This window comes from Bos grunniens, chromosome 9, assembly GCF_055505025.1.
Source record: "Bos grunniens cultivar Pamir isolate PY7600 chromosome 9, Bosgru_T2T1.0, whole genome shotgun sequence".
NCBI classification, from domain to species: Eukaryota; Metazoa; Chordata; class Mammalia; order Artiodactyla; family Bovidae; genus Bos; species Bos grunniens.
The window spans coordinates 94,726,530-94,740,454 of NC_141173.1; the positions used below are offsets into that span (position 1 = coordinate 94,726,530).

The following is a 13,925-nucleotide window of genomic DNA, read 5'->3' on the forward strand; positions in this document are numbered from 1 at the left end:
GACTCAACTGGATCATGGCATCATATATGTACCTATTTTTAAGGACTGAATTAAGAGTCAGAAATGATGAAATAACTTGCCAGATAAGAATTCTTGGAAGTCATTTGAACAAACCTTAAGCTTATAGTAAGCATCTGAGAGGCAGCAATAACTTAAGGATGTGCTATATTACACATGTTCTAAATCCTTCAGCGTGGACACTTCTTGGTTGAAGTGAAATTTAATGCTAAAAAAAGGACACATATTATTTTCCTTAACTAATGAAGAAGAAAACAGTCATTCTCCAAAGAGAGAAAGGAAGAAAAACTTATACAATCTGTATGGAATTCAGACACATTTTTTTATTAAACAGGACTCTGTATGAAACTCTTGAGAATTTTATAGTAAGGCTTAGATAAATATTTCATGTTACATCTGAAGATGCAATCATTTATAGTAATTTTAGCACTCTGATTTCTGTTTGTTTTCAGATTTGAAAAAGCAAACATTTTCTATGATGATTTATATCTGGGAGCTGCCAATTGAGCCCAATTTAACAAGCCTTATCTTTATAAATAAATGAAATAGGATAATAAGGAACAGCTCTACTTACTTGTATTTTATGTCTCTCTTTTCAGACAGAAGCAGTGTTAGAAGATTTTTTTTTTCTTACTGAAATGTAAACCATGGCCTTTGTAAACGCCTTACTCTTTAACCCTCTAAATGTAAGCTGATCTTGGATGCAGGCACCATCTTTCCCTCCGGCTGCCTCAGGAGACTCTCTGGAAGCTACTGCTCTTGGTTCTCCAGAGCAGATGGAACCCACCCAACTCCATGCTTGCCACTGTTCTAGAGCCTTCAGCTGACAAGCGGGGACTCTCACCAGCTCTAACCCCTAGGTTCTGGGAATTGTTTTGCAAACTGCCCTTTGTTAGTTTGCTGGTTTGATAATTTATCTTTTTCTTAGATACATGTTTTAACATGGGATATTCTTTGTCTAAATGTGTATTCACAGTTCATCCTGTGTATAATACTTGCTAATGTTCGGCCAAACTACTGATGGATGGGGACATACCTTGACTATAGTCTTTCTCAATTGAAAGATGGATTTTCTTTATCCATTGGCCAGTTATCTGCTCAGCACCTACCATGTGGTGCTCAGCACTCTGTGTACAAGAGGAATTTAAAATTCGTTCATTCAGTACATAGTTGTTGCACCTACTATGTGCAAACATCCAACTGGGCCCTGAGGGTACAGCAGGGGTCACATAATATGATCCCTGCCTTCCTGGGGCTTATGTTCTCATGGGAAGAGAGAGGTTAAGTGAGTCAGAAATAGAGTAAGCTGATTACAGGTAAGGAAAATTGCCATGAGAAAAGGAAGCACCATGAGGGAGGGCAGACCTGGAGGATGGGAAGGAACCCGCAGTAGTAGAAGGTTCTTGGGAGAGGGGACCGGAGAGAGAGAGACTCTATCATGGGAAAGAGCTTGACATTGTCTTCTGGGAAGCATGAGAAGGCCGTGGATTTCAGGGTAGTGAGGAGGAGAGAAAACTATAGGAAGTGGGGTTAGAGTGAGAAAAGCAAACCTCAGACCACACAAGGTCCCAGAGACTATAGTCAAATGCTGGCATTTTACTTCGGATCCAGTGATCCTGGGGACAGGGGTGTTAGGCAGAGAAGATAACGCTCTAATTTCTAATTTCCTTTTTTACTCCTGAAAACCTGGCAGCTTTGTGAAAGTGAACCAAAAGTCACAAAACATGGGGTAGGCTGAGAGGGGTGAGCCAGACCATGACAAGGTGTGGGGGGAAAGACAGGAGCTTTTATAGACATGGAAATGGAGAAGAGAGATGACCCGAGATGCATTTCAGAAGTAGAGGCAACAGACGTGCTGATGGCTCCATCGCACCATAGGACGGGGTGGGAGGAAGGATCACGGGGATTGTGCTGGGGACACCATGGGCAGAACTTTGCAGGAGGAAGTCAGAGTGTATTTGGAGTAGCAGAGTACATTTCAGACCCTCCACCTGTGTGCAGTATCCCCTAGGGAACAGTGTGAATCAGGTGGTAAGTCTCAGCACTGCAGGAGTCAAGGTGAGCAGCTGTGACTCCAGGAGGTCAGAGGGAAAAAGAGAGTTCTATGCAGAGGAGAGCTGGGTGCTGTCCTGGGCTTGAGAGAGGGCTGGGGTGTTTGAATGGCAATATGCAGCCCTGAGATCCAGAATTGAGCCAAGACTCTGAGGGATGCACACACCATGTCCAGCCTGGCAAGAATGGATGTTAGGAGAGGTTAAGGTTACTTGCCTGTTATCCCTCTTCTCCTTTCCCTAGTTTAAGTGTTAAATCCATAGTGTTCCTAGGAACCCTAATGAGAGACTCGGGTAGCCCCCCGGGCCCTCTCGCATCATCCACACTGGGTTGAGATGTCTTTCAGTGTTGCGTAGGGGAATCCCACAACCCCGATCTTCTCCCGTCCACCTTGCACACAATTCCATGTCCACTTCTGTCACCTGCATTTATATATTTCCATTTATTTCTCACTTAGGTTTTATGGCAGGCACACAAAGAAACCCTCAGATGTCTCAATATGGACCTCAGCAGACAGGACCATCCATGTCGCCTCATCCTTCTCCTGGAGGCCAGATGCACCCTGGAATCAGTAGCTTTCAGCAGAGTAACTCAAGTGGAACTTACGGTCCACAGATGAGCCAGTATGGACCACAAGGTAAAGAAAAGTTTCTCCAGAATGCAGTCAGTAGGTTGTAGAAATTTTGTTACTATGCGAGTCCTTTCAAGACCTCAATGTTATAAACATCTCTTAAGATCCCATTGTTACCTGACAGATCTGTGAGGTTAATGCAAACCACAGCCCTTTGGTTTCCCATAGTGATGGGAAGAATAATTATAGCAACTATTCATTAAGCATTCATGCATCAGACACTCTGGTAAGTGCTCTTCATACATGTGTTATTAATAATGAAGGAGTGAACCCTTGTTTCTGTGATGTAGCTGTAAATGCTTATTGAGAAAGCAGTACAGGCCTTGACCTCAAGAAGTTTGATTCAAAACTTAGGTTATTCTGTTGAGTCCTGATTCTGCCCCTCCCTGTCTGTAATTACCTTTGTAACAATGTGCTCCCTACTCAGAAGGATTGCATCCTATTACTTTTCCTCCTAATCTGTCCCCAAAGTGCTCTCTCAGGTAAATAATAGTTCTAATTTTCACAGTCATTGCCAGTTTTACTCTTAGAAGACAGGACAAAGCCTGAAATGGACATGTCTTTCAAAAAGGAAGATAAAGCATGAGTAGAAAAACAAGTGGAACCATGCCCAAAACGCCCCATTTACATTCTGCCTTCCTGGACATTGATGTCTGTTTTGTCTTACATGTGCAGAATCCTTTCAGCAAGGTTTTTAACCTGATACATATTTTTTTCTAAGTCACTTCTAGCAATAAGGCATTTGAATTTAGCACCTTTATATTTTGTTTATTTAAAGTAGACATTAATGGATAATTTAGAATGAGCTAATCTGGCACAATTCCCAGAGTTTCCTCACTTCTGAAAATACCAGGAATGTTCCAAGTGAAGGCAGTGCCCTCTAGGAAACTAGTACAATGTTCACCGCGCCTCCACAGCCAAACCAGGTCCCCTGACTTACTAAAGCTGTAATGTTTCTCCCATCCAAGTACTAGCCAGCCCGACCCTGCTTAGCTTCCTAGATCAGACGCGTTCAGGGTGGTATGGCCATAGACAAGCCTTAATATTTCTTAGACTGTCCATCTGGAAAACGTGCTGTGCTGATGCCCTTCGAGCCTCTCCAGCCACAGAAGTACCTGCAAGGCCAGACGATTCTTTAAGGAGGAGGCCAGGTGCCATCTCAGCTTTTTACCTGGTATTTCTCAGGAAAGCTGTCCTTACCTCACAGTTTGAAAATTCTCTTGTTTTCTGAAGATCTCTTTCTGAAGGATTTTAAACACCCTCAGTACTATCAGTGTAGCACCATCACCTCACCTTATGTTGCCCTGTTATTTTGTATTCTAACTATTTGTGTTGTTGGGAAACTGTATTAGAACACCCAAAACAAATGTTTCCCATGGCCCTTTCTGCCTCTGTCCATGAGCATGTAGTGAGAGTGATATAAACGTGGGTTTGACTTGATTCCCTACCTGCCATGTCATCAGTAGATTTCTGTGTTATTAATTCCTATAAAAGCTCTAGGAATTTAAGGTCCTGGTTGACAGCCAGGGTCTGCCTAGTTCCCCATCAGCCAAGGTAGTTGTGACATGTAGCAGTTTGTTGCTGAGCTAAGGCAGGACGTGCCACTCAGCTGTAAGAGTGCCTGCTTGCCCTCTGTGCCACTCAGTGGGCATCTTCAAAACTGGGGGAACTTTGACGATCTGGAAAGGACAAAAACTATAGTGAAAATTGGGAAAGCAGCTTATAAGTTGTGACACGCACAGAAAATGTGAACTTTTACTTAGAATATAACTGGAGACAAGGCCAGGGCCTTATTCTCAGAGTTAGGGGTGGCTAGGGCCTGGGACTTACCAATGCCATTCCAAGGGTTTCATGTATATAATCTTGAAAACTGGCCACTCTACTCTGAAATACTCTTGCAATCTCACCCTCTGCTGCTCTCAAATAAGGGAAGGTGGGAAGGCAGAGCCTTGGACTATCTGATGAGTCTTGTGTGAATGGCTAATAAAGCACTCATACTTTAGGAGTTAGCTAATAACACAGAAGGTAATTTCCATAAAATGGGTTTATCCTCTGAATAAAACCCTCAGTTTTCTGGAATCGTTGAATAGTAAAATTCTTGATTTAATAGCACTGCTCCTGTGAGAGTTCTCACCCAACCTTTGGAAAATTGCTTACTCTCCGGGGTTTACTTTTTCTATAGAAAATGAGAAAATTAGATTGTGTTACCTTGGAAATTGCTTCTAATTCTAATGTTCTGAGTCTAAATTTTGCTTCGACTCCAGCACCTTTTTACATTAATGTGGCCCACTGGATCCACTGCATAACAGTTTGGATATATAGTCAAGAAGGTTGTTGTTTGGGAATTTTTTGAGGTATGAATACTAAGTTTAGGTTGGACAATTTAAACTAAGGCTGACAGTTTCCACACGTGGCATGTTCTAACTTTGCGCCCTAGGCAGTGTTCTCTTTCCAGGTGGCATCTCCGGCATACTCTGTGCTCCCCCCACCCCCTGGGCTTCTTGACTGGCTCCCGAAGCGTGGACTGAAAATCCGTTTTCTGGTGCTCTCGGTTCAAATCTGAATTGTTTACTTTCCTCCTTGTATTCCCCCTGTCATCACTGAACAAATGACAGGAAATGACAATTATAACTTGTATTACTCAATCCAAGAAATATTCTTACCTTTACCTTTCTCTCTTGATTGATCCTTTTAAACAGAGACCCAAATGAAGTATTTTTTTTTCTTTCTCTTGATTAACTACTCAAATTATTAGTAGAATATTCAGCTTCCATCTTTGTTACAGGTTTTGATGTCTGGAAAGAATCACTTGTGCAGAGATCCACAGAGTCGTCGTCATATCTTCTCTGTTTCTAGCTAGATGGCTTTCTTCTGTGTTAATGTTTTTAAGAGATCTCGGGGGAAGATACTTCACAGTCTCTTTTTGCTAAACCTTTTTGTTGTCAGGAATAGCTTCTTCAAAATTATTAGTAACAGCAGCCAACATTTATTAAACACTACTGAGTCCTGGACTTGGTGTTTTTCATATATTAATTCATTTAATCCTCACAACATGCCATGTTATAGGTACCACTATTACTCCACTTGATAGACAAAGAAACTGAGGCATGCATCTCATAAACACCTTTGCCCAGGGTACACAGTGGTCATACTGGGATTCAAATTCAGGTATACTTTCCCATTTTTCTTCATTAACAGGAAACCTGTAATGTCATCCCATTTTTCAAATGAGCAGGTTAAGTAATTTACCCACAGTCCCACAGCTGGTCAGTGCAGAGCCAAGGTTCAAACCGAGAAAGACTTCAGAGGCCACTCAGAGTGCCTGCTGTGTCATTTCCCATGACTTAGATACACTCCTTCCTGCTGGTTCCTTCAGTGAGCTGCTGGAGAGACAGAAGACAGACTATGAGCCTTCAAGGAGCTTTGGGGAATATAGGCTTGAGATACACCAAAAATACTAGAGATTAAGAAACAGATTCCTATTAAGAGGAAATTTTTTAATGTATATTAATACTATAAATTATTAAATATACAGATGGGATGAAGCCAGTCTAAATGTGCAAAAATGTTTAATTGCAGTGTATTTTATGAAATAGTGCTTTTCTACCTTCAAGCAGACACATATAAAATAACTTCCCTTACAAAGTGTTTGCGAGTAGAGAGGGCCACAGAGACTTGGCTCTAATAAATAAAAAGGAATTCTTTAATTGCTGTGTTAATTATTAATAAATGAATTTGTATGTGGAAAAGGGAGCCAAAATCCATTTCATCTTCATAGCCTTTCTATTTCCTACGGACAGACACTTTCTTGTTCGTATGTTCTCTAGGAGCAGTGTCTGTCACAGACTGTCCACAGATATTTTTTGCATATTTGTCACTAATTGCAAAATGTGAGGGCCTAGCCTTAGTTGTGGAAGGAATTGGGAGTATTTTCTTGGGCAACCGATAGGAGTTCTGAGCCGTGATTCCCTGCTAGGTGTCACTCCTGTGTGAGTGTCTGGGGCCCCCATGTACAGCTGTAGACATTGCACACCGACTCAGCCTTGGTTTTATGCCTTAATTTGTATAGTTGTCTTAGGAAGCAGGGAGCTTATAAGAAGATGAATCTGACTAGCCTTTATTCCTAAAGTACTTTGTCAGAGGTGCTTTTCAGAAGGGTTTAGAGTGCTTCCCTCTAAAATAAATCAGATCCCAGTGGAACTCTTCCTTCTCCTTCATTCATTAAAAGTCAGCAATGGCAAACTTTAAATGATACCTAGTTGAAATGAATGCAGCTCCAAAATAGTGAATTGCACATTAATAATCTTATAAGTGTTTCAAGTCAAGAGGAACAACATATAAATGTCAACCAGTTGGCAGCCCACCAGCTACTGCAGAGAGCCTTCTAGGCCATGGCAGCCTTGGGGTCACCACGACCCATGATTTTAGTCCCCACTCTTGCTCTTAAATTAAGCTGAATTCAGCCTATCTTCTACAGAAGTGAGATGTGTCTGCCACATGGATTTATTCCCTCCCCCCACCCCCGTGGACAGTGCTGCTAATTGGAGATCTTGTTCTTTGGCTTTCCAGAGGCTGGTTTGTGTGCAGGTCAGTCCTGCATCAGTTTCACTCATTTCTCTCCTGAAACAGGTTGCAGTGCTCTTGATCGTTTACTTCATCCTGTTAGGTTAACTTGATTTTTTCGTTAAATGGACAGTGCTAGGGATAAGTATTAATTCCATAGTCTGTAAGGCTTTGTTCAAAAATTTCTAAATCTTTATCTTGCTCATAGTAGGAAAAAACAAATTGTAGCAGATCATATTATAACCAAAGGTGATTAATGGCCTCATCTTTTGATGCTCAAATTTAGCCTTCAAGTTATAAGGTTTAAGCTTGAATTTTTCTTAGCAGACTGATAATCATTTTGACTTGACAAAAACCTGAGAATTAGGCAAGAAGTAAGGAAAATTTAAAGTACAAATCAACTTGACAGTAAGAAAGAACATACAGCAACATGAATTTTGACTAGTGTGAAGATAATTATTTCACTTTACTTATTAAAATCAACAGCACCTGGGGTGCCAGTGTCCCCTCCCCTCACGGTCATCCTGTGAACTTGGACCGCCGGCCTGGATCAGGACAGTTGGTGGCGGTGTAGAAACGCAGGATGTGGACAGGCTGCTTGACTTAGTTTTAGCAAGCTGCCTTTTCCTGAGGCTCACAGCTCTGCCATTTTTTTAATTGCTTGTTTTAAAAGAAATGACTAGTGTTCAATTCTGTAAGCGTTGGCACCACCGGTCCTTTCTGAAGGCTGCCTGCACCTGCCGTCAGGTGAAGCAGATCAGAGCCCTCCCTGCAGGGGGCGCTGTTCCCCCACCATCCGTGGGTGTGCACAGGGCGCAGCAGCTCTGAGCCCAGGGAGGACGCAGGTGCTCAGGCACCTGTGACAACAGTGACTCTGAGAATCCTTCCTTCCTTACCATAGGGCTTTTACTGTTTCATGCCAAATTTGGCTACTGAATTAAGATGATTTTACATTTTTTTAGGTCAGTTGTTTATTTTTTCTTATGCTTTACTCTGAAATAGATTTGAATATCTGTGCATATTGAAAGTAAAAGGAGGCTCATGATACAATATACAGTAAAAAAGAATTTTGCTGGTGGAAAGTTATCTTATCAACATTGGAGCAGCTTCTCTCTGTTCCTTGACAGATTCTAATCATTGTTAGCGTCCAACAATAGTTACTGTGAATATTTTTTCCCCATAGCAACCACAGGAGATAGAGAGTTTTATGTTATACCCTTTGTGCAGATGAGGAAACTGAACATTGTGGTGACCAGTGTCTTTGTGAAGGTCACACACAGGCAAACATTTTTGCCCTGCTCCTTGAGAACCTGTGCTCCTCTCTTCTCTCCTTGCTCTGAAGTCAGAACCAGCATCCGACTTGCCCATATGTTCCTGGGCCTGTGTGTATGTCAGCCTTGATGGTGGTGGAGAGGCGCCGACATGCCACACAGCTCCCTCTCCACGGCAGCTCTCCTCAGTCACCCTCTCAGGGGAGCCTGCCCTCTCCACACTGTCCAAGCTCTCCCTGCTCCGTTTTCCATCAGAGCACTTGGCACTGCATGGCATGGTCTAGATTTATCTATTGACCTATCTCCTGCCACCAGAGTGGAAGCTCTCTGCCTTTGCTCACTGCTACATCATCAGCAATGAGCAGGGAGCGGGCACAAAAGAGGCTCTTAAAAACTATTTCCTGAATGGATGGAGACAGTATTCCAGAGATTCAGATCCAGTGCTCCCTCTTGATGCTGCTTTGATGCTTGATGCTTATTAGGTTGACTACTCAATGCTTAAGAATTATCTTTGGGAGATGGCACTAAGGATTGTTGTCTATTTCTCTCTGTGCTTCTATATTTTCTGTATTGAGCTTGCATCACTGTATAATTACATTTTAAAGGAGTTAATTTTTATAACATAATGGGAGAAAGCTACCAAAAGTGAAACATTAAAGTCATACTGTAAGGTAATGAATCTTTCCATTTCTTTTACAAGCTTTATATAATACTGTATTGCTTTTGCATTTCGAATACTTTTTAAAATGCATGTTGACCCGTGGCGGATTCATTTTGATATTTGGCAAAACTAATACAATTATGTAAAGCTTAAAAATAAAATAAAATTTAAAAAAAAATAAAAAATAAAAATTAAATTTAAAAAAATAAATAAAAATAAAATGCATGTTGACCTAGGAAAAATGTGGTGCCTCATGTATCAGTTCAAAAGATAAATTATCTCAATTTTCACAAATAGTAGGGTTTACTACAACTTGGGGTAAGTGCGCTTTCATATTGAATCTGTGGTCTTAGCTATTCAGTCAGTTTCTGTCCTAAATCTGTGCCTGAAAGCATAGCACCATGTGATCATTCCGATTAGAAAAGTAGCATTGGAAGAAGGTTTTTGAAATACAACTTTTTTACACAGCAAGGATCTTATTTAGATGAAGAATGCTCTCAAAATCATTTGTCATTAGGAAAATGAAAATTAAAGCCATAACAGTATCCACAACACAGCTACTGGAATGGCTGATATTTTTTAAAATTTTGCAATATCAAGGATGTACAGTAGAGCACTTGGAACTCTCATATGTATCGTAGTAGAGTTTCTTACAAAGTTAAAAATGCACTTAATGTACAAAGGTAGCAGTCATCCCTAGAGTTTACCAAGAGAGATGAAGCATATCCACTGGGAGACCTGTGTGCAAATGTCAGCAGCTTCAGTCACGATTGCCGGAAACAGGGACAGCCCACATGTCCCCAGAAAATGGAATACTGCTCAGTAGCAGAAGGGAGCAAACTCCTGATATGCACAGCATTATGTGTGAATTTCAGAAGCACAATACCGAGTGAAAGGAGCTAGACCCAGTACTGTATGAGTCACTTTACATGACATCCTGGGGAAAGCAACACTGTAGGAACAGAAATCAGACCAGTGGCTGCCAGGGCTGGGGACAAGATTGACCACCAGATGGCAACTCTTTGTCCTGATAGAAATACCCTCTCCATGTCTTAGCTGTGCTGGTGGTCATAGGGCATGTATGCATGCTAATGCATAGAAATTCTGCCTCAATAAACATGACAGATGTAGTAGTAAATGTGTGTAGTAGATAACCATAAAAAGTGCTGATTTAAACCTAATTCACAAATGTGTTCATCATAATATATAGCTAATTATTCATTTTTTTCAAGTGTCTATTCTGTGATTTGTGCACCATTTTACCCTCCACAGCAAAGGGAAATAATATAGGACCTTGCATGCAGTACTTGTTCCTAAGTCATTGTTGGATGGTTGAAACCAAGAAGTAAAATAAGTGGAAACATTTAATAATTCCATAGAAGCCGTAACCTTGGAATATTAATATTAACTAGCAAATTTTAAAATTGCGGAGTCAGGTATAGAGTTATTTGTGATCCTCCTAAAATAATGCTGAGGATGTGAATAGAGTGTAGCTCCTGCTTCCGTTATCTGGTGCTTGAATACAGCTCCCAGTAAGTTAAAATCTGAATTCATTTGGTGACCAATTTTCCAAAGCTGGTGTGCCAAGATGAACCCACTTGAAAACTGTGGGCTCTAGGACTTGGCTGCAAGGCCCGTCCAGCTGAGGTGGGCTGGCCTAGCATCTGCTGCCTTCATTGTGCTTAATGCTGGACCCATCTGTTTTCTGTCAGAGCCAGTGCCAACAAATTACTAATCTATTAGAGAAACATGGAAATAAGATTGCACTCCTCATTCCTGGCTTTTCCTCTCATATTTTGCTTGGCTTACATATTTGGTTTTTATTTATTTTGGGGAGAAAGATACATTATTGAGTAGGCAAAGTGAGGGGGGTGTGAATCATTTTTTACTCCTACACATTTTTAAAAGATTATGGAAAAAAGATTATATTAGTGATTATTGATAATGTTATTGTTGATGATCATGGTGATAGCTATAATTTATTAGGTAATTCTATGCTTGGCACTGTACTAGTCACTTTCTGCCTATTGCCCGTTAATATTGTTACTTTATCTGTCAAAACTCATGTTCCAAGAGGTTAAATAAGTTGTCCAAGGTGGTTCCCCTAGAAAGTGTCAGAACCCAGTATCAAATCCAGTTTCTACAGCCTGTGCTTTGTCTGTTGCTGCCTCTTAAGCCATTTAAAGCCTTTAGAAACCATTTTTATCCAGGCATGTGAGTTTAATGAGGAAAGTCTTTTAAAGTTTCAAGGAGAAGAAAAGGGAACTTTGTGTTTCTTCCACCAAATAGAGGCCTCTATAATTAGAACATACTCTCTTGACATGTGCTTTTGAGTGCCGGTTTGTGAAATCAGCCCAACTGATTGAGGGAAAATAAGACTGGGAGCCCAGCTTTCAATGGGCCTTTCTAAGCACGAGTGCACGCATGCGTGTGGGTGCGCGTGGTGGTTGTGCTCTGATGCATATTCTCCCGGATTGCAGAACGCTTCCTGCTGTGCAATGAAGACCAGCTGTGGAACTGAGCAATGCTACTGAAACAGAGCTCTTCTCTTCTTATCACATAAAATGAATGAGAAAGATAGACGGGGACAGGGGTACTGAACATCTCAGGTGTTTTCCTTTGTGGTTACTAAAATACAGCCCCTGATTGGCAGTTAAACCCAAGGTGGAGGAACCCAGAGGGACAATATTTCTCTGTTCCAAGTATGAGCAGCATTCTACTTCAACTGTAAGCAGGATTTAGCAAAACCAAGGACCTTCCTCTTATATCAAGTGCATTATGGGCTTAGTCTGCAATAACCATGTAAATGCTTGTTTTCTGAAACAAGATTAAAAGTCATTGCATTTCCTTCGAAAGCAAAGGGTACATATGTTTTCACTGAATAAAGTTTCTTACCAAATAAGTTACTTACCAAGTGTTGAGGGAGGGAGAGTGGAAACTAGCTACAGAGGAACAGGAAGAATATGTGGATTAATTTCATTTGCGTTCAAGCTACAAATGAGTTTATTTTTAATAAAAGCAAGAGCCAGGGAAGAGCACTGTATCTCACTGATGTTATCAAACAGTCTGTAGGGAAGGGCTGAGAGAGGATGGGGTGGCGAGGGGTGAGCCTTCATCCTGCCACAGAGCAGAGTTCTGAGGACTGTGCTCTGGGAAAGCACAGGAAGAGGGGAACACAGCATCTTGTCCACTGCTCTGTGACCCCCCCATCCAGTGTGAGCATAAGGCGCCCTTTCCTCTGAGATGGTGCCATGGGAAAGTAGACGGGGATCTTCCATGTGGTCCCATGGGACACATGAGCAGCTTCAAAGCAGCCTCAGAACTTTTTATAAAGAACTTCAAAATTGATAAACAGTGAATGTTTGTTTACCTTTTGTGTTATGTAAGTGGCTCAGTCATGTCCGACTCTTTGCGACCCCGTGGACCCACCAGGCTCCTCTGTCCATGGAATTCTCCAGGCAAGAATACTGGAGTGGGTTGCCATTCTGTTCTCCAGGGGATTTTCCCAACCCGGGGATCTAACCCAGGTCTCCAAATAGATTCTTTACCATCTGAATCACCAGTGTTTACTTACAAACAATATCAGGTTGATTATTTCTGCAATGGCAGGGTATCTTCTTGAAAATACGGTTTATAGTTGAGGTGCTGCTGTAAAACACTGACTCGCATGCAACTCAGGGGCACCTGATGTGATTTGTATTGAACTTCTGCTGTCCCTTCTCCTCCCTTTGATTTTCCTGCCCATTCCAGCTCCTCAGATGGCCAGTGCCTTGCTCTGTTGTTCCTCTCCAGCCCTTGGACTTCCAGGAATACCCAGGGGAAAGTAGCTGCCACCTTTAACAGGTCACTTTCTGTGCTGATGGAGCACTTTCTTAAGGAGCTTGTCCCAAGACTGGTCTGTCACAGGACTCAGCAGCTTGTGGCCACTCTGGCCAGCCACTGTGTTTGTAAATAAAGTTTTATTGGAACACAGATGCTCTGATTTATGTGTGTGTCACCTCTGGCCACATCAAGGCGGCAGTGGCGGTTTAGTTTTGACAGAGATCATCTAGCCCACAAAGCCTAAAATACTCACTCTTCATATACTTCATGGACAGCCATGTGAGAGAGTTCACGGGCAGCACCTAACAAAGAGCTGACATCAGTCACTGTTGAAAACTCTGGGCTTCTTACAGATTTGTAGGTGCCCTTAAAGAAAACCTGCTTTCATGATTGGGACCATGCTGTTATGTCGGTGCGGTTTTCTGTTAAGTATTTGAGAGGCCATTTGGGTGCAGCTAGCGGAATAGGGTATTCAGACCACGGTTTTGAGGCCTGTTAGCCACATGACCTTGGGTCAGGTCACTCTGCATATCGCCTCAGGCTCCTCCTCCCTGAAGTGAGGACGCCAGTGACTGGGCTCTCTTAAGCTTGACATAAGGATGAAAGGAGGTAATGCTGAGAACTTGGAGCTGAGGTTAGCACACAGGAAACATGAATTGCTGGCTTTTATTGTTGTTGCTGATCTAACCCAGTTTCTGCTGGAAAAAGCTGAAGAAGCCCCTCCTCACCTTCAGAATACGCTCCAGGCTGGGAGGCCTGGTGAGCGGGGCCCCCCCGTGCCCTTCTCAGCCGCGCCAGCTCAGCAGTGCCTTGCTCTCAAGTGCGCCCTCGCTGTCAGCGCTGTTGTTCACTGCCTCACCGACGGGGGCTCTCTGTCCTCTTCTGCGTTATTATCATCCCGCCAGTA

General features: G+C 42.2%; 1 protein-coding gene across 25 annotated transcripts in view; it reads left to right on the forward strand.

The window, feature by feature from the left end:
• Positions 1-13,925, forward strand: part of ARID1B (AT-rich interaction domain 1B) — a 435,290-nt gene that overhangs the window by 354,348 nt on the left and 67,017 nt on the right. For 21 of the 25 annotated variants that reach the window (XM_086318501.1, XM_086318510.1, XM_086318502.1 and 18 more), the window contains one exon: positions 2,528-2,707. The exons of the other annotated variants lie outside the window; for them this stretch is intronic. In XM_086318501.1, coding sequence (XP_086174627.1) covers positions 2,528-2,707 — 180 coding nt within the window. The remainder of the gene's footprint in view (positions 1-2,527; positions 2,708-13,925) is intronic. 25 annotated transcript variants of the gene reach the window in all.